General features: G+C 39.4%; 1 protein-coding gene across 3 annotated transcripts in view; it reads right to left on the bottom strand.

Moving 5' to 3' along the window:
- Positions 1-18371: 18371 nt before the first annotated feature.
- The window catches only part of LOC124274230 (TPR and ankyrin repeat-containing protein 1-like), a 45722-nt gene continuing 36641 nt past the window's right edge, over positions 18372-27452 (bottom strand). Inside the window, exons 7-10 of one of the 3 annotated variants that reach the window (XR_006897894.1) lie at positions 26252-26480; positions 21414-24409; positions 20457-21206; positions 18372-19723 (exon numbers count right to left, since the gene is read on the bottom strand). Coding sequence is in view for 2 of the 3 variants with exons in the window: in XM_046709568.1 (XP_046565524.1) it covers positions 20607-21206; positions 21414-24409; positions 26252-26480 (3825 nt within the window). In the remaining variant the exon portion in view is untranslated. Of the gene's footprint in view, positions 19724-20331; positions 21207-21413; positions 24410-26251; positions 26481-27452 lie in introns of those variants that run through there. The other 2 variants (XM_046709569.1, XM_046709568.1) reach the window with 2 other exon arrangements.

Here is a 27452-nt window from a genome sequence, read left to right as displayed (position 1 = left end):
TCATTGTATCTTCGGTGAATTGGGCATCTTCTATAGTAGTTGGGTTTAAAGGTTCTCTGAAATACTCTACCCATGATGATGGAGTGACGCCATTCTCTGTACTGCGTGATGATATGTACTTCTTCACTAACTTCCAGAACGTCGTACAGTCCTTGTCGTTTGCAGCTGTCCGAATACTAGTGCTGATGAAAAGTGTGTAATCATTCTGTTTTGTCTTACATTGCGATTTAAAACAGTTCCTGCTTCTTTTGTAGTTTTGATAGTTTTCTATCGTTGAGAGTTTCCTAAAGTTATTAAGATTCTGGTATTTTATTCTTTTCGCGGATTCACAATCGGTATCGAACCAGACTGGCTGACTCTTCATATGTTTGATGTTTCGTTGGTGCATTTTCATTCTTTTTCCACATTCGTGTAGTATTTGTTGTAACTTGTCAGTTGCTTTATTAACATCCACGTTGACACAGACCATGAAATCTTCTAGCATCTGGGTAGAGGAGGGTAGAGATAAGTTACTTACAAACTCTTCTCGTTTAGCTTCATTCCATTTATATCTTGTTCTGTCGTGACAAAGGACGCTATCACTGTTGGGGCCAGGGTTCAGTTCCATCGATAAAGTAAGACTAGCACTTAGTGGTAAGTGGTCAGATTCAGTACGGGAAACAATGTTGAAATCTTGAACATGTTGATATAGCGATGCAGAAACACATATATAGTCAGGGGTACTACAGCCTGTGGGTCCTATGTATGTGTAGTCACCGACATCTGAGAATCGTCCATTCAAAGTAAACAAGTTCAAGGTTTTACACAAGTCCAGGAAATCACGTCCATAGTTATTTACCACTTCATCTTTACATTTCCGTGCATCCGGTATATCGTACACATCATAACAAGAATCATCTATTGGAAGATAATCTGTATTATCTAAATTGATATAGTCAGGTTCCCCACCAGTTCTAGCATTAAAGTCACCAGAAACAATGTATTCACTCTTAGGAAATTCATCTGATAATATAGCAAAATAGTTTTCTAGCATTTCAATACCATCACTGCTTTCTTGGGTTTTCAGGTTTCACATACACAATTCCTATTGTAAGTTTCTTCTCATTAATCAAAATATGTTTCGATACGAGAAACACACAGTCTATCGAGTCATCGTGGATCCTCTGGAAATACTGAGCAAAATCATTATGTACAAATACAGCAACCCCTCCGCTATGTCGTCCAAGTTTCTTCTCCTTTGGTCTCACAGACTGAAATAAAACATGTTTAATAAACAAATGTTTAAAATCATCCAGCGTTTTCGCCCATGTTTCTACTAGTCCAGTGATATTATAATTGCTACAGAATGAGATAAAGTCATCATTACTTGTCTTTGTATACAATCCGTTCACGTTCCAGGACAGAAATGAGGTCAGCGTCTCATGTACAATGTTGCACGAGCTAGTGCACGATGTGCGTGAGCACTGTTGAGAGTCACTTCTCAGGTCACAGCCTCCTCGCTATAACGCCTTTGGTGGCCCACCCACAGGATCACTGGTATCCAGTGGTTCTCTACCGTAATCAGAGGACCTAGATACTCTCATGACGTCATTTGTCACCTCATTAAAGAAGTACTTGACTCCATCGATGATCAAATAGTCTGCTTTGAGGAACGCAGTTTTACCATCCTCTCTCTGGCCTGTTTGAGATGGGGTCCTAACTTCTTTCTTCTTTCTCTAACTTTCATCGAGAAGTCCTCAGAGATCCGATATTCATTGTTACCTTTAAGGTGTTTCTTCGCCTGCATGAATACACGATTCTTGTCGTCTCGAGATACAAACTTAGCGATGATAGGTGCAGGTGTACTGGTTCCACGCCTAGCCCCAAGTCTATGTACTGTGTCGAACTGTATCTCATGTGCATCGTCTATCTCCACCATAAACGTCTGAAGTATCACTTTAGTATCTTTGTTACTTTCTTTATCTTTCATTTTCAGACCAAATATCAGGAGATTGTTACGCCTGGAGTAAGCTTCATTTTTGTCAATTTTGTTCTCCAAGGATGATATAATTGTTGACTGCCTTTTTATAGTCATCTTCAAATCACTGTTCTCTGCTTGGATCTTTTCGAGTTGATTATTGACGTGTATGGTGTTTTGGTCTACAACCGTTTTCAAGGCAGAGAGTGTTTCGCTCATAACACGAATAGTGGAGTTCAAAGTATCTATTTGTTGTGAAAGGGCATCCATAGAGTCCTTCACACTTACATCACTGTCATCCTGTTCCTGAGGTCCTGTCACTGTTCTTTGGGGGTCCAGGATTCAATTCGACGTCACCTGCCATGATCAATTTCAAAACTGGGTCGAACCAGACTACCTTGCCAGGGTTGCACACTTCGCACGAGCTGGTGTTAAAATTGCTTGTATGTGGAAGTTCATAGAATATATTCAGCATATTGTTCGATTCCGAAAACAAACTGCATATTGACTCACTTGACAGCACGATCAGGGACGGTAACTCTTAGTATTAGTATTATATCTACCTACAGATCACTTCACAAAGTCTCAAAGCGTAGTATTTGAAGCGAAAACGAATCGAGCTTACTTAATTGCCCCTTGTCTAATTGCAATCAGCTAGGTGTTGTGATTCAATTAGCACACTCAATTGTTGCCCTTAATTACCTGTCAGAGGCCTTCCGTGTTATTGATTACAACCGTTTCTTCATAACGTTTTTCACAGATGAGCATGTAATCACTGACAAAACTAGAAATGCTAACTTGAGACATTTGTATAATTATATATGCTTCCACTCGTGTTATGCTGCGTATGGGGTTTCTGAATTGCCTTCAAATACCAACATCATAACATGTGAATAAAAAAAGTGACCCCCCAAAAAAACAAAACAACAACAAAAAAACAAAACAAACCATCATACCTTGTATATCCTGTGATTAGATGGATTGTATGTTGCCTAACATCCAAATTCACTGTTCTGTATGCACAATATGTGGATGACTATAGAAAGTCTGAACCCATATCATGGTTTCTTTCATGTTTTATAACCCCAAGTTTTACGAAAATAGAACCATATTGGTACGTTTGTTTGGTGTAAGTGAGATACACTTAGTGTTCCTTTTGTTACATATCTATCTTATTCATGTGGGAGACAACTTTCGGTAAGTACAAATAAATTTGAAAATGCATCAAAAACTAAAGTTTGAGTGGAAGACAAAATAACATCGAACAGTTTGGAAATTGTGTATCTAAATGCATAAGACATGTAAATAAAGACTGTTTACAACCAGTTTAAGGCTTTCTCTTTGTTTTGTCTCGGTGTATGTCGGTAGGCAGCTATGTCATTTTCACTGATGAAAGTAGAAATTGAACTAAAATCATTACATCTTAAATTTTATTTACCAAATTATGTTTCAGCTGACATTTTTATTCACAGAAAGCACATCACAAATGTTCAAAACGCTTGAACTATTTTGGTATTTCTTTGTATTCGTAGGTAACATAATACATTTGTTCTGCAGATCACCCCTTTAGGTCCTCGACGCGGCTGGTCACCTTACCAAGTTGAAGTAAACACTGGATTGTGATTGGTTAATCAACGTCATTCAGCAGTATGTAATCACGTTATGTACCTCTGATTTTCCAATAGAGTATGTATTATTTTTTAGTCTTAATAACACGGCTATGGTAGAATGGAGATATAATCATAATAGCTCTAAATTTTGTATTTGAAACTTCACGCTACGCGTCCGTTTTTATTTCAAATTTAGAGCTATTATAATTTCGTTATAAACCTCTAATTTTCCAACACAATATGTTTATCTCCTAAATGGACATCTGCACAAGTTAACTTCCTTAACACTAATGTGATAGGATGTTATAGGATGTGAATATCATTGCGATCGGAAAATGACAAATAACAGAATAAATAAATAACACAAATGACAGAAATAAATTGTTTTTGTCCTTCAACTACTCCAACTATAATAGACCACTTTTAGATCATAGGGATGCCACTAGTTCACCATTGCGTAATCAGCAGTCAACAGACCATGAAATGTTCTTTTCAGACTGTAGGCGAATTGGGATGTAGGCGAAATGAGAACATGCCACAGATATAGATAGCCGGCTAAAGCTATTCATGACAAGATTTAAATATATCAGTAACTTAATAAATATCAGAAGGTATCAGCTAAAATGAGACATGTTACGGAATTGCCGTATGAGATGTTATGGTTATATAATTTGAACATACGAAAGTATGAAATCACATCCCGTTTCGGGATGTTGTAAACTTCAAGCCTTTCAGATAATAAATCCTGTTTCCCTGAACACACTTACAGACAACAGAAGTATTAGAGAGAGCAGCAGTGGGTGAAGTCTGTTTTCATTAAATCCACAGTGTCTCACCTAAATTACTCTAAATGCATCCCTATAAAACTAGTTGATCTGAAAATGTCTGCATTACTTGTTGGCGACTCGTTGCTGAAGTGTGTTGGACGTTATACGCAGAAAGAAGGGATTGTGACAAGGTCTCTGTCCGGAGCCAAGGTGGCTGACATCCCCGATCTCTTGTGGGACATGGTGAACTTAAAGGTAGGTAAAAACAGTTGAAGAATGACGGATTGTGCACAGAATGAGGATTATTTCACGCGCGTACACGTAATATGCCCATCATTGTGGATATTGCATGCTAAAAAGCGTAGCTTATGTTTTGATCGTCCAAATCGAGTCATTTCTGGAGTGAGTTTTAATTCAGCATTGTTTCCAGTTCATCATCGTCCACGTTGGGATCAACGACCTGGTGTACATGCCTGGGACGCCTGGGCAGGTCTTGGACAACTTCGCGAAACTGGTCGACATTATAAGGAAACAGAACCCACGGTATGTCATCTAGTTTTATGCACCCGTTTAAAAACTGTCAAGCTTAATCTGACATTGAAATACATGTTACATTTTTATGGAAAACAACTTCTTTTTAATCTGACATTTACTTATACGAGCGGTTGCAAAGTAAGGTGAAAAGTCCAAGGCAGTGTCTGACTACAGATCATTATGTTAGATAAATTCGAATTTTCAGTTTTCAGCGGGTAGGCAAAAAATCTGGAGGATGCACATAATGATTTTGTATGTTACACAGAGCTGTGGTACTCCGGTGTCACCCCAAGATACCGGAATAGATGGCGACAAGGCCGTGGAAATCTTGATGCACTCAATGAGAAGGCTTACACCCCCAACGAGAAAGTGAAACACCTTTGTGGTGAGAATGGATTGACCTATGTTGGTTACCCTAACTTCATGTCTTCCGGGAGAGTAACGCAGGAGTTCATTGCCTGCGATAGGCAGTATAATGTGTCTGAGTGGGGTATTCATGCTTCACTGCGGCATGGTATCTCAGTGGGCTAGCACTGTAAAACCAGCTAGTACAAGCAGCCGCACATACACATACCCACGCATGCACGTCGTCATATGAGCGAAATATTCTCAAGCACGACGTTAAACACAATTTCACCTCACCTCACTAATCTATAGATATAAACACATTTCATGATACATGTGTGAGATTGAAGTTGATTTTGACAGCCGGGGCCAAGTCGGGCCGAACAGAGACTTGACACTTTTGATTGAGGCTATGTTGAAAAATGAGAGACATGGGCTTCACTTTAACGGAGCAGTTTTCTTTACATGTCGTATTTTATAACAATACAAAGCGATATTTAGGTAGATATAATACCAGTCTATGGATTTAAACACAATTCTAGATACGTGTGTTACGTTTAAGATTCTTTTGACGGCTCGAGCCAAGCCGGACCGAACAAATGTGGCCGAGATAATGTTGAGAGTGTGGGGAAGAGATCGTATCATTTAAAGGTGGGCATGCTTTAAATACGATGAATAGTGAATTTATGGGGATTCCACTTTTAGACGTAGCCTCGGTCAGCCTGTTCATAGGCTTCTCGTCTTCCTGGGTTTTAGCTGATTTACTCGTAATAAAGTTATTATGGTACGCGTTTGTGGCTTCCGATTGATCATTATTATCATGAGTGTATGTTGCATTGATTAATTGTAGGCATGGTTTTCGTTAATGGGTTTATTAGCCAATAATAGATTTGGCCCGCCTTGGCCCTGCCCGGCCCGACTTTTAGGCCATCCCCCTTTTTGGGAAGACTCTGGCTGAGTGAGAGTGAATCGTTTCTGAGCGTGGTGAGCCATGAACAGTGTTCACCACATGCAAAAAATTTTAATCAAGAAGTGTTCACAATTTGTAGCTTCAATTATCAATTTCTTATGCTGTCCCCCACTTAATGGGACTGTAAATATTTGTATTGTGTTTGTATTTGATTAAAATTACATTACATGATTATAAGTTACATATGTATCATTTATTTATCTGTAACTAAATTTATAACACTAATCATCTGCTTAAGATGATAAAAATGTTACAGAAACATGTGACTATACACTATTATGTTATATATGTATAATTTGTATATTTTTGTATATCTGTAACTTTATATATAACATGAATCGTATATATTTTTGTAAATTTTGTAAAATGAAATAAATTGGCAAAGTGTTGAATCCCCTACTAATCCCCCTTTGTTGCACCATATATCAATTAATCACTTGACAATGAAACTGGCAAAGTGGGGGGACACCACATTCTTAAAGTACGACTTTACAAACGCCAATTTCTTGTTGACGCACAGAGGGGAGTTTCCATATTTATTCCCACACTGTTATCAATATAAAAGTTACTACAACCAGGTGAATAGAAGTATAATCTGTTTTGGATTTTGAAAACTTAAAGCCATTTTCATTAGCCCATTTTTGGATTTTGTTAAGGCAGAGTTGTAGCTGCCTGTCTATTGCACGCGTATTCTTGCCACAAGAAATATTGAAATCATCCACGAAAGGGGAATCATAAACGCAACTGTTCAAACCGTTAGTGAGGCTATTAAGTTTGATGCTAAAAAGTGTGACAGACAGGATGCTGCCTTGGGGGACGCCCTGATCTTGGTGGAAATTATCAGACAATGTGGAACCTACCCGTACTTGAAATTGTCTGTTGGGATATGAACTGAGGTAATCAGCCCCTCAATCGTAATTCATATAAATCTTTTAGGATACCATGTTTCCACGTTGTATCATATGCCTTTTCCAAGTCGAAAAATATAGATACAGTATGTTGTTTGCTGACAATGGAAATTTTTTTTCAGACGCACCTAATGGTCAATGATACTTCGGTCTTTCGGAAACCACATTGGAGGTCACTGAGGAGGTTATTGGTCTCCCAAGTACCAGCTTAATCGATTGTTGACCATGCGCTCCATGGTTTTACAAACACAGCTAGTTAGTGATATAGGACGGTAGTTTGAGGGATCCGGATGATTCCGGCCAGGCTTTGGTATAGGGACGATAATGCCATTGTGCCACGGAGGAGGAATGTTTCCAGTTGTCCAAATGTCATCAAATATATTGAGTAGAGTTTCCAAACTTGAATCAGGGAGAAGGAGTAAGTGTATATTCCGAATTGCGGAATTGGGTTTAACGTCTTGCTTGAGAATATTTCGCTCATATGACGACGTGCATGCGTGTGTATGTGTATGTGCGGTTGCTTGTACTAGCCCAGACTGCAGCTGGTTTTATAGTGCTAGCCCACTGAGATACCATGCCGCAGTGAAGCATGAATACCCCACTCAGACACATTATACTGACTCCGAACGCCAGGCAGGGACCAACAAGTACCATATTTTAACGTCTTTTGGTATGACGGGCTCGGGGATCGATCAGCGACCTTCCGCACTCCGGGCGGACGCTCTAACCACTGCACCACGGAGGCGGTCCCGAAATGTGGTGTTCCTGATGACACAGAAGTTTCCATTTTGTGTGTATTACTTCTAATTGCCATGCAAAAGCTTTATCCTTTTCCTTAATCCACAAGAAAGATTTATTTCAACCGTGGGGAAGAATGGGTACGTAGTGTTTCCATGGTTTACACCACAGCAATGGAAAAGATGTAGCCCATGCCCCTCTTTAAAGTCTAAAAAACAAGTAATCAAAAATAAGATAAAATATTACTCCAACGACTACGAATAATCAGCCCTGATTGTCTATCAAATACAGACTGAATCAATGTGAAAGGCGATTTTGCTTGTGATTTGTTGTTGAGCGTCATATTCAGCAATACTCCAGCCATATGTTGGGTGAAAGACAAATTAGTTGTGAAAGTATTACTGGATAATTGAAAAACGTTGATGACACAAGATGTTTGTGGATAGGGTCCTCGCATCCTGCTCTACCGGTATGGCCCACAACAAAGTTCTAACATATTTAGAGACAATACAAAACAAACAAATATACCAAACAATGAAAAAATTGACATCAAATGATACCGAGCACCTAGGTGGTACAGTGTGACCAGACTTTGCAATATAATTCACATGAAAGATATCACGATGACCAGTTGCCGTCACATGATCCTTTCATGGTAAAAACATACATATACTATCTCATGTTGTGTTACTGATTTACTACCGCACCGGGGCGTCTTCTGACATTCTGACTTTGACATTTCGGCAAAAAGACTGTGATTGTGCAGAAAGTGACGTGACAAGTGACGTGGATGTTGTTGTGGTTGATGGGGAATTGATAAGGTTCGAACTAGAAACATGTGAACTGATCCACGGGGTTATGTAGCCTACACATAACACATCTGTAGGGCAGGGCAAGCACCCATACGTTTTGTCGAAGTTAATCAAGTTATCTTGTACAGAAGCTTCCTTTATACAAATGCAGATCCTGTTACACCGCCAATACTCTCTGAAGGAAACTACATGTATATACAAACCATTTCATAAGTGAATGGCCTTCAAGCTGGCATTAACATTCGGCCATGATCTGACAGGTATTGGGGTAAGTATTTACAGTCATGAATAAGTAGAAAATTCCACAATTTGTCACTGATGCATTCAAAATTTCGTGAAATTTGAACTATGTTTCATTCCTTTACACCAGTGACCTTAACTTACTTGGAGGTCACCAAGGATTTGACATCACGGAGACCCACTCATGGAGATTGAGCCATACCTTGGATTATGGAGCTCTCATAAAATTCTATACATGAATTATCCTGTTAACAGGGTATTTATACAAAATATATACTTAACCGTTCAAGGTTATTCAATCATCATCAATCAGAAGTACTCTCAGGGTATAGAAGGCACTTCAAGTATAGAGTCTCCCAACATCAGTCATGTGCATGGTTGGTAAAACCAACTGCAGCAGCAGCACATATCAGTGGGGCGATCTAAAATAAAGTCACATTTATTTGTTTTTTTTTATGATGAACCAATACTTGCTTTGACATATCTAAGTGCCCTCTTTGACAATACACATTACACATAAGATTGTTCAATAGCTGTGCTGTCCCGAATCCCATCAATGATCAAATATTGTACAAAATCGAACTCATGTCAAGAAAATGTAACTTACATAAACACTGAACAACTGGATACTGCTGCAAATATGGCAATATCACCTGATTTAAATACGCTACATTCAAGACAATTTAAAACAAGCATTGTAACTAAGGTGACAATCCCCCGCCGCAAATTATCAAATCAAATTTAAAAAGTAATGAAAGTGAAGGTCATAATTTAAGATGAAGTTAAATGTAAACAAAAACACGACGAGTCAACCTCTCTTGATATCTTGCTCTGTAGTTGTTCAAACGCACAAATATTTTCAAGACTCACTTTGACCTTGACATGAATGTCTTAGTGTATGAAATATGCAAAAATAGTAATAAAAAATTGCTTATTTGAAAAACATTTAAGGGAAGTCTTGAAAGTCTATGAAGAAAATCCAGTGAATTGTTCTTGAGATATCTCGCTGACAATCTTGACATGCAGGTTAACATGCTGAAATCGACTGGGCCCTGTACCTTCCCTAGATAAAGCTTGGTGTTGAATATGAAGAAAATCCAGTGAACGGTTCTTGAGATATCTCGCCGACAAGGGTAAAACGTTAAAGTACCCTTGTGACCTTGAAATTACTGGGACCTTTGTTTTACTGTGATGAACCTAGGTACCAAATATGAAAAGATACGTACGGACGGACGGAGCCTAATACTATATCCCCCGCTTCGCGCTAAACGCGCGACGGGGGATACACAAATAGTGACAAATATATTGCATGAAATATATAATTTATGAAGAATGAATAATTTCATTGTGTCATGTGTCATAAGCCATGTGAATTTGACATGATCGGTACTGCTGTACTGAGGTACTCTTACGCAGTGTTCTATAATAGAAATGAACGAGTGAGCAAGTTTTGTTTTACGCCGCTTTTAGCTATATTCCAGCAATATCACAGTGGGAGACACCAGAAATGGGCTTTACACATTGCACCCATGTGGGGAATCGAACCCAGGTCTTCGGCGCGATGGGAAAACGCTTTAATCACTAGTCTACCCCACCGCTCCATAAATAGAAATGTATTGATTATGTATTGTCCCCATCATGATCAACGGTTGTGTTTATGATGTGTGACTGATCACAGCTCCTTTCGTATGGAATTTGCCAAGAAAAGAAAATACACTAAAAGAGGAATGATTGACTCCCACTTTGGATTGTATCACTATGAATCTTGTATCAGGAATTTGTGAACAAAAACATATATATACATGACCATGTTAGTCAAGTACTAGTAATCGAAAGTACATAATATATGTACAGGACATGTACAATATTAATATCAGACATACATAAAAACAACGTACCACATCCAAAAACATGAATAACATCTTTGAATAACATTCAACAAACAATTATTTTCACATCATACATCATATTCACCTGAATTTGAATTATTCTCTGATTATGTAATGTTTATAATAATATTGATATTTTATACTTATCCAGACTCATGCTTATTGCTTATCTCCCTTCTCCTTTCGACGGCTACTGTAAGTTCAATTCCCTGAAGCGATCGTAATATCACTCCCCCAGAGTAGCCTCCCTTTTCCCCTCCAAATCGGTCCCCCATGACCTGAGTCTTGCTCTCGTCTGTCTCCTTCATCGCGCTAACAGACTCTCTCATCACTGTTCTCATCACTCTCTCTGACATAAAGCCCACATTACGCATTTCAGTGAACCTGGTAATGCTGACAGGGGACGGTTGGGAAGGCTTAAGATCACGAGTCAGGATAAGTATAAAATATAAATTTTATCATAAATATTACATATTTTTCCTTATCCTGACTCATGCTTATTACTTATCGAATCCGACGGAATAGGTCAGATGGCATACCCCCTGGGAACACTTCTTGCGGCTTTATAGTTGTCTAAATGTCACATTTGGCGGACCACCTTCTCTTATTTAATTAAAAGAAGTTAATCTTATGGATAACTTCTTTGAGTAGCATGTTTAGAAGTTGTTGAATCAGGTGAGGACAAACTTTAGGGATGAACAACTTTATTAGGATGATGCAATGTTAGATTCTTGTATCGTTGTCAAGCAAGTATGAGTCAGGTAAAAACAGGGTGATACACACACGCACACACACATTTATATTTATATACAGCAGATAATTAACAAGAACAAGAAGAAGTGAATTGGGAAGTACAATAACAATGTACTGTACAATGTGATGGCTAGGGATAAATTTGATGACAAGGGATTACATGTAACGTCACATCATCTGAATAAAGAAGTTATCATCCATAAAGTCCTTATTCAAATCTGATAGATTTTGTGGATTTTAAATAATCTAGTACTCTACAATGTCCAGTTATCTTAGAACGATCCATAAGTTAAGGCAAGGACTATTAACTCATCACTCATGTGCTGACTTATCAAGTAAGACAGGTGGACATGCTGGTGGCAATGAGTCAGTTGCCTATCGTCTATAAGTCAGAGTGATCAGGGTGAGTTTCTCAATGACGGGCTGGAATGGTGAGTTGTTAAGCCACTACAAGAGAACCGAATGTTCAATGTCTGATACATCCTCTGTAGCAATGTCTTGAACATAGAGGTTAGCAAACACGGTGTCAGATTTCCAAAAGCAGCCTTCCATGATAGATGATAGTGAGCAATTCCCATTCAGACATATTTACTTTTTAGTGAGAATGGGGTCGTTCTGGCGAAAAGCTAACTATCCAACGTATAGGCGACTATGCTTGTTACTAGAGTGGAAAAATCGTCAGGACTACCAAGATTGGTACCACCTTTGGACACATGGTATTTTTTTTTCGACAACCAATTAGAGATGTGGTTGTACCGAAGTATAGCACTACGAAAAGTAGTATTAAAATTTGCAACGAGTGGAGATTAAAATCACTTTCCACAAAAGTCATCTATTTGGCAGACAATCTCGGAAGAACGGACCTACAACCTTTCGAAGGACGACCCACATTTGCGGACCACATATTCGTCTTTGGCTATCTGCGTTTGTATTTGGAAGAAAGGCAGAGTTTCCTCCACGATCTGCAAAGAAGGTTCCACACCGCTCGTGGTTTTGAGAATATCCGCCGCGGTACAAGATTCCTTGCTGAAACAAAAGTACATGCAAACGAACATCCTGCACACTGTGGAAAGACAAGAAGACAACTGCAGCTGAATACGCGAGAATAGAAAGGGAAACTGTAGAGGAAGCGAATGAACAGTGGCAAAAACTACACCGCGAGAAGATCTACGCGATGTCCATAGCGAAAATAGACGTTTCCGAAATACAGATCAACGTGCTGCAGGTTGCGATTCCGAAACTGAAACGGTAACTGCTAGCATACAGCTACGGTGTGTATTCCATCAACTACACACAACAGATTTCTTGGCGTGCTAAACCGCAAGCTGCTCGTCGAATTTCTCTGAAAGCACCACGACTTCTGAGAGCAAGGCAACTTCTCCTCCGCCATGGAATTGGGTGCTCCAACGATCCTTGACAACACCGGTAGCATGGGAGAGCATATGTACATGGGTCGATACCTGGAATAGCAACACTATGCGCACGAAACTCTACAACAAGGTCATGTCCGATTTTGAAGCCGGCAAAGTCTGAGAGTAAATCAACGGACACCTGGCGGGCGATGTGGATTGCCCGAATGAGCACCTTCGCAAGACTTTCCCCCCATCTGGTCGTCCAAGCAATAGGCTGCACTCGCATCGAAGTATCGTTCTATGTTCATCCACACAAAACGGAAGAAATAGCAAACGATTTGGTGAAATGAATTCTTGACATGGTTTATGGTGCGAACTTGTCACCTGTAGGACCAAGTTGTCTTGCAGAATTAAGAGACTTAATATGATAATCTGGCCAGTTGCAAGATGAGGGGAGTCCTTGTCAACAAGGTCAATCCTGCAGATGTAGATGCCAGGTGATCAACATAAATAAACTCCTGATCTTTCTTTTGCGTGACGAGTGCTGATGATATCATCCTCTCTATCTCCGTTTTTTGGTTCTGGAGTTGTTGATTAAGGCTTTGTTGATAGCTTGAGATCTAGCTAATCCGAAGAATGAACGTCTAGTAGTAGTATCTAGGTTCACCACCTTCCTTTCCTCCCCTTTGTAACTATGAGACTTGGAGTCGCTGATGATATGAAAGTTGTTGTCAATCTCTGGCGCTCTGAAGAACGTTCCCTAGAATGTAGAGGAAATTTCCTTGCATTAAATGCTGGCGTATGTTGACCTTGATGTCTAGTTGCATTCGGCGAATGCAAATCCTCGTCCACTATATGACATTTCTCAGGGTAGTTCGTGTTGTGGGTTGGCGAAGATATCAGTATGCCATCCACTATCCAAGACACAACTTCACAGTCAGGGTGGATACTTGAATCGTCTTGATCGTGGATGCTCGTATCTGATGCTGGTGCTTCCTCATGGATAGAATCGGCGACAGATACCATAGGAGATGACTGAGTAATTGACTGTTGATTCTCTGCTGAACGTTGATGCATAGCTAAGACTACTTGACATGTAATAGTAGCTACAAAATTCTGATCCACAGATAGATTCGTTGAATTTGAAGGGTTCCCGCAAGTCTGCCATGTATTTCGCTGATGATGACGTTGAGATGATGATCTCTGTTCTTGAGAGTTCGCGAACTCTTCCTTTTTTTCCGAACGTTAGTTCTCTTTGCGTCTGTAGAGCCATGGTAGACTGGTTTGCGGACCCTTTCGTAAAGTGTGTGGTCACAGCTGTGGAGCAAGTAGCCTCTGGCAAAGTGTGCTGATTGTCAGTAGAAGGGTTCTCGGACCCTGACGTTGAAGACGAAGATCTGTGGTGAGATGAATGTTTCCTCACAGATGACGATGTCTTAGATAAATGCTTCTGAAAACTAGGATTCGCGCATCCTACAGGGGTACTAGTAGACATATTCTGTGAAGACTTCAAGATGATCTGCGGTTCGAGAACCGGTGGTGATCTGTCGAGATATGATAAGACGTTCTCGAACGATGTAGGAGCATTCGACGATCTCTCTGATCTAGTAGAATGTGTAGATCTCGCAAATAACAATTTCTTGGACAGCCTAGACTCTCTCATTTTCTTCACCAAACGTTGTGGTTCCTTGTGAGGTGACTTCCTCTCAGAAGTAGATTGCGTAGCCCTCTCTGTAAGAGCGACAGAGACGGGAGTAACCCCTGGGAATTCTCCATAGTGATCTGTGATGTGTGCCTGAGAATCACCCCTCACAGCCGCTGCCTTGCTGATACGTTTTTGTTTATCTGAGACCTTGTGTAAATGTGCACACAAATATTTATTAAATAATTCTGTTGATAAATGTGCACAATATTCACAACGTGATACTAAGGAGCACGAATAAGGACAGCAAAAAGAGCAAACAGGGTGAGGATCAGCTGCAGACAGACCTGCACCCACCTGCAACGGAGTGTAAAACACGGAATTTAGTAGAAATTTACATAATATAATACATTGTGATGAATCTAAAGATATCTAAATGCAATTCACAGCCATAAATTAAGACTACAAGGCCAAAAAAACAAAGGATATACGCCGCAAAAAGGACCATATTCATATGACCATCCAACCATCTGTTAGCGCAATGAAGGAGAGTGACGAGAGCAAGACTCAGGTCACGTGGGACCAATTTGGCGGGAAAAGGGAGGCTACTCGGGATGAGTGATATTATGACCGCTTCAGGGATCTGAAAACCCAGCAGGCACAAAACGTTTATTAGAAGTCTAGATGAGGGTTAGATCTGGTTTAGATGTTTAACAATGTCTATTAGACGCTGATTCAACGTACCCATTTCGACGTCTAAGCCTATAGCTTGATTAAACGTTTAAATGATGTTTAACTTTCGACCTTCTAGAAACTACAGGAACTTTAATTAAGTGTGCAAAAGTTACCTTTTATCACAATTTGGTGTTGTGAAATTAATATATGCAAATTGATATGAGCCACAATAATTTTGGAATATGTATTTTTGGTTTTTCAAAAAAAAGCAAAACAGTAACTATACAGTTATTGTGATCCTGTACGTAAAAACAATTTAATAAATCTTAAAACGCTTTTAGGATACTATATGTGTGAATTGGAACCTAATCCCAGAAGTATCAGAAAAAAAACATGGCGTAGATCGATAGTCCTTACTGGAATTGCGCATTTAATTCAGGCACCATTTTATGACTTGGGCTATGACTTTTGTTCTCTGTTGTAAGTGATAAACAGTCTCACTCTCTGTCTCTGATTCGAGAATTTTTAAAGATCTTCACATTCATCCGGAATACACGGTAAGACATACATCACTATGTAGACAGAAATGTGGTATTCTGCAATGTCTGAAAATGAAATAAATCTGTGTGCTGACTTCGGGCAGACGGTATAATTTTGAACACGGTTTTCTATCCTGTTTTCCACATAAGACATTACACGCATTTCTATATATTTATATGTATAACATACTCGGTGAAACCACCAAACCCATGGCTGCCGAGTCTGCGAAAGGAGTTAACTTGTTTGATTCCCATGCACAGGTTAGGTATTGGTGTAGCCGAGAGCATGTTTCCATCTCATGATTCTAATTACAATGTAATATTGCTGAAATAAACCCATGTGATATGATATTTTACTTACTTGCTATTTAATTAATTTTTATTCCCAGAATCAATAACACAGTCCTACAAGGGAGTAACTGAGGACATGATCTACAAGGAGATGGGCAAATATCTCAAGAATGCCCCTGGAAGATGTGGTGGTGGTGGAAGGTCGAAAGAATGAGAATTATTCCATTTTTACAAATAATTGACCAGCTTTACAGAGGTCGCGAATATATGACACTTTTATGAATAACACCTTCTTTTGATTCTTTACACGACGTAACTGGCTTTGTAATTATATTATCATCTTTTACATTCTCCCTCATTGCATTGTGGACATGTTTTAATCTACACACACACACACACACACACATACATACTATTCTAAAAAAGAAACGCATAACCACAAATCTGTTGCGAAAATGTTTTACTTTCAAACATGTATAACTCGTCCACAAGTAGATTTTAGTACATGAATTTTTACATCAGTTTAGAAGAAGGCAATGTCTATACAAACAAGTGGACAATGTTAGATAACAGAGACGTTGAGCGTGATGGTGACGGCGTAGCACGGTCCAGACGTCGGGTCTCCTGGCTCTCAGTCCAATCTCTCTCAACCTGTTACATACTGTTAGACCGGATATCCTCAAAAGTCCAGGCACCCTGGCTGCTGTGCTCTCACCCGTGGCAGTACGATCACACAAATGTAGTACCTGGATGTATCGATCTTGGGCATTTGTTATACCTGTTTGGTTGTAACGAGCTGCAAGCAGTCATATCGTGCTCAGACTAACATTCAGACGCCTGGCAACAGAAAATTGGTTATCTCCACGTGCATTCTTTCAATAGCGATGTTCCGTGTTGCAGCGTCAAGACGTGGCATAGTGATTTGACCTTGAAACTCCTTCAAAACGAATGCCGATTTCCGAAAGTAATCTGTTTTTTTTTATAGCCAGACAGTGCATGCTCTTTGCTGCACAATTTCAACTGGAAGGTGATATCTGTTGCGCTGTTGTGATGCCTTTTTAATCCTTGTAAGAAATCTCATCTAAATCAACATTTTCAATTCTCGTGCAATAGTGTAAAATCATGTCATCAACGCTTTTGTTACATATTTTGTCGACTGTTTGAACACAGTTGTAATTAATAGATTTATAAAAATACAAAACGCCTATGCGTTTTGGGGGGGATAGTATATTATATATAATATATATATTATTGGTATATATATATATATTGTAAAAATGTCACAATTCAATATCCTCTTCAAGATTATATTTGTTAAATCTGAACTTCAACTGGAAAAGTATGTTTTACAACATAGGTCTTTTATAGGAGAAGTGTGTAAATTTCATATATCTATGCATAATTTTAATGTAAATGTTATATCTCCATCGAAAGATGTTTATCTCTTCCGTACTGTTTGTAGAACATGTAAACTGAGCAAACTGAAGATGAGATATCATTATTTGTTACAAAAGTGTGAAGTACAAATTTAATACTTATCTCCCATGCTTGTTATTAGATTATGAGAATATAAATATAAATATTGTTTACACACTTTATGCGATTGAAAAGTTTTGACACATGTGTATCCTGAATAAATTTCTTTTGAGTTTGAGTTTTAACTTAGAATCAAGGTGGAATGAAGATTATTATTATTGTAGGATATTTACATAGCACATCTACCCATGCAACTAGGACATGCTCAAGGCACTGGTATTTATTTTCCCTCGATCATTGGATGTGTATCTCGATGGCACATCGCATGTACAATCTCAACTACCTGGGGAGCATACAACTCTAGCAGCCACTAGGCGCACCGAGTTATTGCGGCTTTCCCATCCTTACGACATACATTCACAGCTGGGTGAACTAGGACACATAGTCACAGTACATTGTCCATGTTGTACCCGCAACTAGGTGTTTGCACTCATATATGTGCCCACTCTGGCCGTATACCAACGGATTCGTGGGTTCTTTTAAGTGCACAGGGTGTACTATACATTGCAGATGGTCTAGACTGCAGCATATTATGCAAACGATAGGCATGCTGCATCATCAAACCCATATGATATTAGACATCTTTTAAACATATTTTAAACGTTTAGATGAGGTCTACCTTTAGACGTTTAAACAATGTTTATGCTTCAACGTCTTCTAGACTTCCACTTTAAACTAAAATTAGACGTCATTTCAATGTTGAATGTAGACGTCATTTAAACGTCTATTAAACGTTCATGTGCCTGCTGGGAAGGATTCGAGTTTCCACTTAACCGTCGAAAGGAGAAAGGAGATGAGCAATAAGCATGAGTCAGGATAAGGAAAAATATAATTACAAACAAACAAGGATTAAACGACTACAGACTATGCATCAAGGTAACAACAAAATGAAATGAAAATCCTTACTCGATCTATACATGAACTCTTCTTTTCTCAATAATAATAATAATAATAATGGATTTCTATGGCGCCTGGTATCCAACTTAAAGCTGTTCAATGGCGCATCACAAAGCCTAACTAGAATAGGATTCCAGAGTAGAGATAGGTTTTTAGTTGTTTGCCGAAAAAGTCAATTGCTTCTGCACATCGTATTTTCAGTGGAACAGAGTTCCAGAGCAATGGGACAGAGACAGAAAATGCGTGGCTGGCTTGTTTTTCCTGGTTTTTGGGACGATGAGTTTGCCTTTGTTCTCCGACCGTAGACTCCGTGCAGGTGTGTAAGGGCTAATCAGGTCTTTTAGATATACGGGGGAATCTGGATCATTCACGGTTCCATATGTCAGAACCAGTGTCTTAAACTTTATCCTTTGTTCGACAGGTAGCCACTGAAGTTGATTGAGGACAGGTGTGATGTGGTGCTTTGGTTTGGTCCTGGAGATCACTCTTGCCGATCTACTTTGCACTTTCTGCAGACGTTGGACATTCCCGGCTCCATACAGTAGCGAGTTGCAGTAGTCCAGCCTTGATGTTACGTAGCAGTGGACTAGTAGTTTTGTCGCATCGGTGTCAAGGTAGAGTCGGATCTTCCCGATGTTCCTCAGAGGGATGTTTGCTGTCCCGTATGTGTTCAGAGCTTGCTGGTCTGGTGACATAGTCTCAGTAAACACGACTCCGAGATTCTTCACCTTTTGGTAGGGTGTATGTTCGAGTCACTAATAATGTATGGAGATGTTGTCACCTTGTTTAATTGCACCCGTGTGCCAATAACCATATACTCCATCTTGTCGTCATTCAATCTAAAAAAGTTCGCAGCCATCCATTTGCGAATATCTGAAAGGTATGTTGTGATCTGATTCTGGCAAACTGGGATAGAGGTAGGTACAACACTGATGTACAGCTGACTCTTATCAGCATACCCGGCATGCCCTTGTTTGAAACACAAATTTACATCTTCATTTATGCACCACTTCTAAATTATGTTCAGGAAATTGCTTTTGTTAGTAATCGAAATGAATTTGTCACTATTCACCAGTAATTTCAAAAATGTTCTTTTGGATCATTATTTGTTTTTTGGTCACAGTTACTTCTCCAATATTTCTCAATAATACATCGTTTTTAAAAACAAATATACTACAGAGAAAAGCCATCAATACACAGCAAAAAAGTCAGGAAAATTGTAACCACAGCTTGCTTTGCATACTAAAAAAACCCAAAACCTGTGATATCTTTACAAATGCAAATAGATCCTCAACATTTGAACACCTCAAACCATGAATGAAATAATCACATCTGATAATGTGTATTAAAGTCATTTCAATTCACATTCACTGAATAGTTTCAAAATATATCTGATGTCTGTGTAGACCTATGTCTACCACAAAAGCAACAACACAAGATAAAACAAGAAGACAAAGTCATCAATATCCCCCGCAATGGCAAAATACTCTTCATGATTATGTCTATGAGTTATGATAATGTCAAATATTTAGGTCTGTATATAGAAAAGTGGAAGGAGAGTATGGAAAGGTTTTTAAAGTTCTGCTCCAGAACACTATCACCAATTTCAGTCTAAGTCAAACTTGTTGCCATGGAAATGCCAAAAATATTTTATTCAGAAATCCAAAACTACCAAAAGGCACCAGTACACCACCAGATTTATGTATGCGCCAAGTTTGGTGAAGAAACATTGAACGGTTTTAGAGTTCTGCTCTGGAAAAGAGCACTACCACCAATTTCAGGCTAAGTCAAACTTGTTGCCATGGAAACACCAAAAATATTTTATTCAGAATTCCAAAACTACCAAAAGGCACCAGTACACTACCAGATCAATCTATGTGCCAAGTTTGGTGAAGAAATAGTGAACGGTTTTGGAGTTCTGCTCCGGAAAAGACAAATGTGCACGGAAGGACGGAGGGACGCACGGACGGACGGAGTCCATTTTAATAACAATTCTGCTACCTGGTGAACAAAAAGAATCACAACTGCATATTCACTTCAGCCTGGAGGAGGGTTCAGTTGTCCTCAGCAGGAATAACTAGGCCCCGATCGATTCATTCACAGAATCAACTTCTTACTGTATGCCAAATGTCTCAATATCTGGGAATCTTATCAATAACGTATTGTCGGGTATCGTTGTTCCTGGAACTGTTGGAGCTGTTGTAGTCTTTGGTGTCTTGGTGGAACATATGGAAACTCATATTGTCCCCTGCCTCGACCCTGACCAGCAGAACCTCTTCCACGACCTCCTCCATACCCTCTGCCGAAACCGCCTGCCCTATGTTGATGATTACCTCTTCCATAGTATTCATGTGGCCCTCTGTTCCCCCGACCACCTCTATCATAGACTCCTCGACCTCCCCTGTGTCCTTGTTGTCCTCGGTTGTTTTCATTATGACCATCATGATATCTCCCATGCTTTCCATGACCACTATCTCTTCCATACTGTTGTGAGACTCCCCCTCGGCCATATCCTGCTCCTCTGTTGCCATCATCTGGGACTATGGGATTGTCATGACCTTGGTGTACACCATCTCTATTCTGTCTCTGTTGTCCTTGTTCAGCATCAGCTGGTGCTACTCTAGGATTGTCCTCATAAGCAACTTCCAATAGTTCGTCCTTGACATGTTCTGCTCCCACATGTTGTCTTGTTATGTCTGGGATGGAACTGCTGTCTCCTGATGCTGGCTGTGGCTGTTCGTCTACTTGAATCTAAAATTGAAACATGAATTTTTTAAGTAGTGCACTAACATCTTAACCACTAGGCTACCCCAATGCCCCATTTAATATTCTGATAATTAAGGAACTGAAAAGGATATGCTAACGCTTAACGTAAAATCATCAATGAACTATAATTCCAGCTTAAATTCACAAGATTTATATACCCTAGATGGGAATCAGAAGTGCATGATATCTCACCAATGATTGTTTTTTCATCATTTCTGCATCTTCAGAGACACCTTTGTAGTACATACATAATCTATTAACCTTGTGGCTCAGCTCATATACCAGGTCCCACTTGAATTCATTAAAAATACCTTGATATAGCACTTGCACATGATGCATTATGAACTCCAAGCGTGCAAGATGAACAGCTGCCATATTCATGCATATTTCACCTTTTCGCATTTTTTCCACGAATGTCTGAATTTGAGACATTTTGGATACAAAGTATTCTTTGTACAGCTTTTTAAAAACATTGAAATTCATCATATTCATCATGTGAATCGGTGATGACAAATGTTCCTCCCTCAGCTTCTGTGATGTCTTCTGCTGGTTCATGAAATTCTCGAAAACTATATGCTGAGTGCCTCTTTCAATTTGTGTCATTTCCACTGTTGTTCCCGTCTGGTCCATATCAGATTCAAATGATGGTTTGTCAGTTTCTTCTGCTTTGAAAGACACCCTACAAACTCCACACTGATCCTCTGTAATGTCATAGAATGAGAATATTTCCTTAAGTTTTTGTTGTTGACATCTTTCTCTGATATTTCCTCCTTCAATTCTCCCAGTGAAGCTTAACCTCCTGAAGAAGCGCTGAAGGACCCTTGCTGATCTGTCTTCTTGTTCTTCCCGAACATACTTATCAAATTCATCCTTCTCTCTTTGAGTTTCTTCTGCACTGATACTAATTCCTTTCAATATTTGCTGTTCACATCTCTGCTTCAGATTCCCCAGTTCTATGTGTCGCCTGAGAGTCAGGTTCCTGATGAAGCGCTGAAGCACTCTAGCTGCATTGTTTTCTTTCTCATGTTGCGCATGAGGCAAGGTGTGTACAAAGTTTACAAATGCTGATGGGAACATACCAAGAGACTTCAACTGCTGGTGCTGGATACCTTCTTTTCTCTGTGGATTCCACTTCCACTCACAAAGAAGCAGATTTTCATCTTCCCTTTCTTTCAGCATCCTCTGAAGAACATCCACAAGGTCAGCTATTCCATGAGATTTCTTTATGGATTGAAGACCATTCTTAAGTCTTGTTGGAGCATCTTCTGGGAGTTCCAGTCTCATTAGAGCTTCCATCAGTGGCACCTCAACTGGTGGATCCAGCAAAAGTCCCACATTAGCAAGAACTACCAGAGCCAGGATGAGGCACCGCTCTGCTTGTAGGTAATCAAAATCTCTCCTGGGGCGAAATAAGCATGAAAGCAGATTCATTCTCATCTCACTCCCACACAAGACACCAGCCAAACGTTGAATGTGAACTTGAAAGGTTTTGATGCTTTCTTTGCCTCTACTGATGGAATTGATTGACCACTGAATTGAACTAGATCCTTGCGGCAACATGGCACTGACGTATGGCAGGGTTGCAAGATAGGTTGCCGGTAAAACAAATCTCCCTGTTTCAGATGAAAGTTTTGCAAATGATGTAAGTGCAATAGTTATAAAGACCTCATGGCAAAACAGGAAAAGAGGCATTTTGGGGAACACCATTGGTATGTTACGATCTCCAAGGATTTTGACAAATTTTGAATATGCAAACACAGATGATATAGGATCATCTTTCAATGCACCAAAGGCTTCATAGAACTGACCTCCAAGGTGAATAATCAAATTGTCTCTTTCAAATGAAATAAAAGCATTCCTTGCCTCTTCATCAAGCGGATCTGAACCTTGTAGTTGTCTTTTTATGTTAAAGCCTATCTTTTTCAAGTCAATGTGTTGGATCTTAAATAGGGAAACCAGAACTGTTGCTCTTACAAACCAATCTGAACTCTTGCATTGTACTTGTAACGGGCTGCAACACCAGCAATTCACCATTTCCTGAATAAAACTTTTCAAGTTCACACTGTCCAAAGTGTCTCTGAATTTTCTCATGACTACTTCATTTTCTGTCAAATTTCTCAAGTGATGGCCTTCCGGAATGATGAAATGCTTCATTAACTTTTCGAATGCTGTAGATGTTGCAGTATCATCTGTCAGTGCAGTGAGTTCATCATTAAGGTTCTTCTTTTGGGATTGGACATTCATAACTACATCCCAGAGGGATTTCACTCCACGATGTAAGACATCTTCTAATTTGACCTTCAACAACAGTGCCTTTAAACCTTTGAGAGCAGTTTCTCTGGTGAAGGGCTCATGCAGATGATGACACTTATTGTTGTCACAAGAACTGCTTCCTACACATCTTCCTTCCTGAAATGACCTGCACTGTATGTTCCTGGACACATGACTGTCAAGCCAGTTTCTGCAGATCTTAATCCATTCTTTCAGAACACCAACAAGGTATATTGAAAGCTTAAATGAAATGTCTTGCTTATCAAAGTGTACAGTTCTTTTGTCCTTCCATCTGAAGGTTTCTGACAAGACATCAGCACATAGGTTCTTTTGTCTACGATAAGCAATTAGTTGACTTGGATCCTTGTCATCTTGGTGAAGGCCATAGAGCTTCAAGTAGAGTGTGCATCTGCTATGCTTTTCTCTACTATCTGCTTTCAAAAGTGTGCTGATTACAGTCAGCAATGTCTCAATAGCAGTGACTAACCACTGGCAGTCTGAAAGTTTCCCATTTGAAACAGAACGAACAATTATTTTCATGGCTTCAACCATGCCTGCTTCATTGGCAAATGGTGAGACCTTCTTAAAGAATCCAAATGCTCTCTGTGCATCTCTTTTTCTGTTCTGTACCATAGCAATGACCAAAGAAGCCATTCCTGCACTATTGTTGTTCTCTGTTTCCTCAAATGCAGTGGTTGCCTTTTGAAAATGACTAACAATTTCCTTTTTGCTTGAATCTATGTGGAGCTCCTCATGCTGAGATTTCTCTTCCATCTCGAAGTACAGCTCCAGTGCTAAGGTGTGATGGCATTTCCCTCGGACATCCACATCAGGTCCTTTTTCAGCATGGTGAAGAGCATCTCTGGTGGCACCATGTCGCAGAAGCATCTGAGCAACGTCAGAATGGGAACTTTGACCTGTAAAACCAAGTACCGGTATTCATAGAGTTCTAAAGAAAAGCGACTTTTTACATCAGTCAAGTGCACCATTTTCAGTGACATAGGCGTCACATTAATCTGATTACTTATTGACCCAGTATCTCAAAGCCTGTGAAAACTGCAAACCCTCCACAGGTAAGAAACCATAATCCAGACATTTCATCCTTCCACATTACTATAAGACCTTGACCATAAACAATACAATTTCTCAGGGTGAAAAAACCAAAAGGCAGCAATAACTGGAAATGAATGATATATTCTCAATCAAAGAAATTTGAAGGTGACCTTTGACTTCTATTAACCAAAAGCTTTTCAAAGCAGACCCCATCCAGGAGCAGAAAAGTGCAATCAGAATCGAAAACTTTCAGGAACTAACAGATAGAAAATGCACTATTTATCAGTTTTACTTGACTTCTAGGCCATCAAGCTAAAACTCATTACACAGTGGCAGACACATTTAGATGAGAAAGTAAGAATATTTATGGATAACAACTTCTTTATTATATATGATGCGACGTTTCGGTATGGATTCTTATACCGTTGTCAAGCAAGAGTGAAGTACTACAGCACAGAACAGGCTTATATACATGAACAGGGATTAAGTAATAACAACATGTAGGACTGAATGAGGGGGATTAACAATAACAACAAGGCACGGTGGCAATAATGTAGTGACAATAGGAAGCCAATGGTGGTGGATGTAAAAAACAAAATATACATGCTGATGAGATTAATTAACAATGATGGCTGCGGTGCTCTAATCTGTTGTTTTTATGAGATCATTGTATGCATAGATGAACCAGCAGAAAACCAAGAATCATAATCACAGAGAATGTGTGATTTAAAGTAACAATCACATCTATCCTTCCATATCCAGAACTCATGCTTTCATCTCTTCAGATTCCAGATTGAAATTACTGGAAAGCTTATCATGTAACTGATGAAATGTAATCTAAATTAACTAATCTCATTCATGCATTCAGCAAACAGTAAATGATATAGAGATGACAATACTTTATGGATGTTCAACTTCTTTATTTTAACAATGGCGACGTTTCGGTATAGATTCTTATACCATTTTCAAGCATAGGATCTATACTGAAACGTCGCTATTGTAAAAAATAAAGAGTTGAATAACAAAGAGGGAGAGGTTATGTTTCTGAATATCTAAATTTGCTTTTTCAATCAGACAGATTTCTTATCAACTACTGTGTAATTTATGAATCATATTTCTTCATTCATTTCTTCACAAATCAATGATGACGTCAATAATGGACAAGACCTTTAGTAATATTTTCACAAAATGATTGCTCATGATTTCCATGAATATGAGTTAAAAAGAGAACGGAAAGTTCTGAAAAGACATTTCTTCAAAAACATTACTCATATCCTGTACACAGGGAACTGACCCTTCAACAAATTTAAATTCATTTTATATTGTGTGACTCCTGCTGAAATCTAGATAAGCTGGGTCACTGTCTTGACACACATATCTTGCCTCGGCAGTTGGAACGAAGGGTACTGCATATGTGTGAATAGGGTTATTACTGATCAGTTACTTGTGAGCAAAATGGGTGTAGTGCTTACATAATGTGAACAGTTTTGCGAAATTTACATGAATATGTACCCGTGAAGATCTGGGTTAGAATTGGTCAGTAACCCATGCTTGTGGTAACAGGCGACTTAACAGTAATGGTCCAGACTTGATTATTTACAGACCGCCGCCATATAGCTGGAATACTGGTGAGTGCGGCGTTACACAACAAACCAAACATCCAACCAACATGAACATGTACCATTCTGAAAAGAAATGATAATAACCTCCTCTCAACATGAGCTGAACAGCTTCCTGGAGGTACTGGTGCTTCTCCAGAAACTCCAGCTGGTCATCATAGGGCAGATGGTCTAACGCTGACAACATCTTGGGCTTGTTCCTGTGTTTATGGTTGAATTTGACTAGTTTGAAGTAGAGGTTCTCAAGAGTAAACTGAGCGCCTGGCTTGTTACTCTCAAGCATCTTCAGCATTTCCCTGTCTGTTCCTCTCATCTCCTACAAATATATATCTTGAGTAAATAGTTATTCTGTTAGCATTTCATAACTGCCCAGAACATCAAGTTATCACAGTAGATCCTGCACAAAATGAGATAATGAGATATTAAAAGTTCTCTTCACATGAAGCACAGTTTTATGAATGGCCTTAGAAAGCTCTATGAAATGTATTTAATCCCAGTATTTAATCATTCAATGACATTACAGATTATGCAAAATGTTCTCATAACACAGACATGACGTTATATTTTAGTGTTACATTACTCTTGTATAGAAATATTTGAAACACTACTTTATCTGAAATAAGTAGCATAGGGAACAGGGGGTTTTGGACCAAGTCCGGACCAAGTCCAGACCAAGTTTGACATTAGCTTCTTTTACCCAGTGAAGCCTTTGTCGGACCCTTATCACTTCCCTCCACGTGGCTATTATAGGCCCCTGGAATGTTGACTTTACCTGTGGAGGGCCTCAAGAAAGATATTGTGTTGTGGGGCATGATCAATACCTCTGGCTTCTTCAGCCACTGTCGACCGCCTCCGTGGTGTAGTGGTTAGAGCGTCCGCCCGGAGAGCGGAAGGTCGCGGGTTCGATCACCGACCGCGTCATACCAAAAGACGTTAAAATATGGTACTTGTTGGTCCCTGCCTGGCGCTCGGCATTAATGGGTACAACAAGGACCGGTCTGCTCGGAGTCAGTATAATGTGTCTGAGTGGGGTATTCATGCTTCACTGCGTCATGGTATCTCAGTGGGCTAGCACTATAAAACCACACGCATGCACGTTGTCATATGAGCGAAATATTCTCAAGCATGACGTAAAACCCAATTTCACCTCACCTCACTTCAGCCACTGTCACTCGGTTATGTTAATCTTAGTGAAATATATACATCTATTTTTTTTTGGTTCAATTTTCTCATGCCCATACGCGTACGTGTTGATCCTGTCGATGCCTATCCAACGCTTCGTGTCCAT

The sequence above is a fragment of the Haliotis rubra genome, unplaced genomic scaffold, assembly GCF_003918875.1.
Source record: "Haliotis rubra isolate DU_JTF1 unplaced genomic scaffold, ASM391887v1 Scf189, whole genome shotgun sequence".
Classification (NCBI taxonomy): domain Eukaryota; kingdom Metazoa; phylum Mollusca; class Gastropoda; order Lepetellida; family Haliotidae; genus Haliotis; species Haliotis rubra.
Note: the sequence above shows the minus strand (reverse complement) of the source record. Positions and strands in the feature narration are given on the sequence as shown.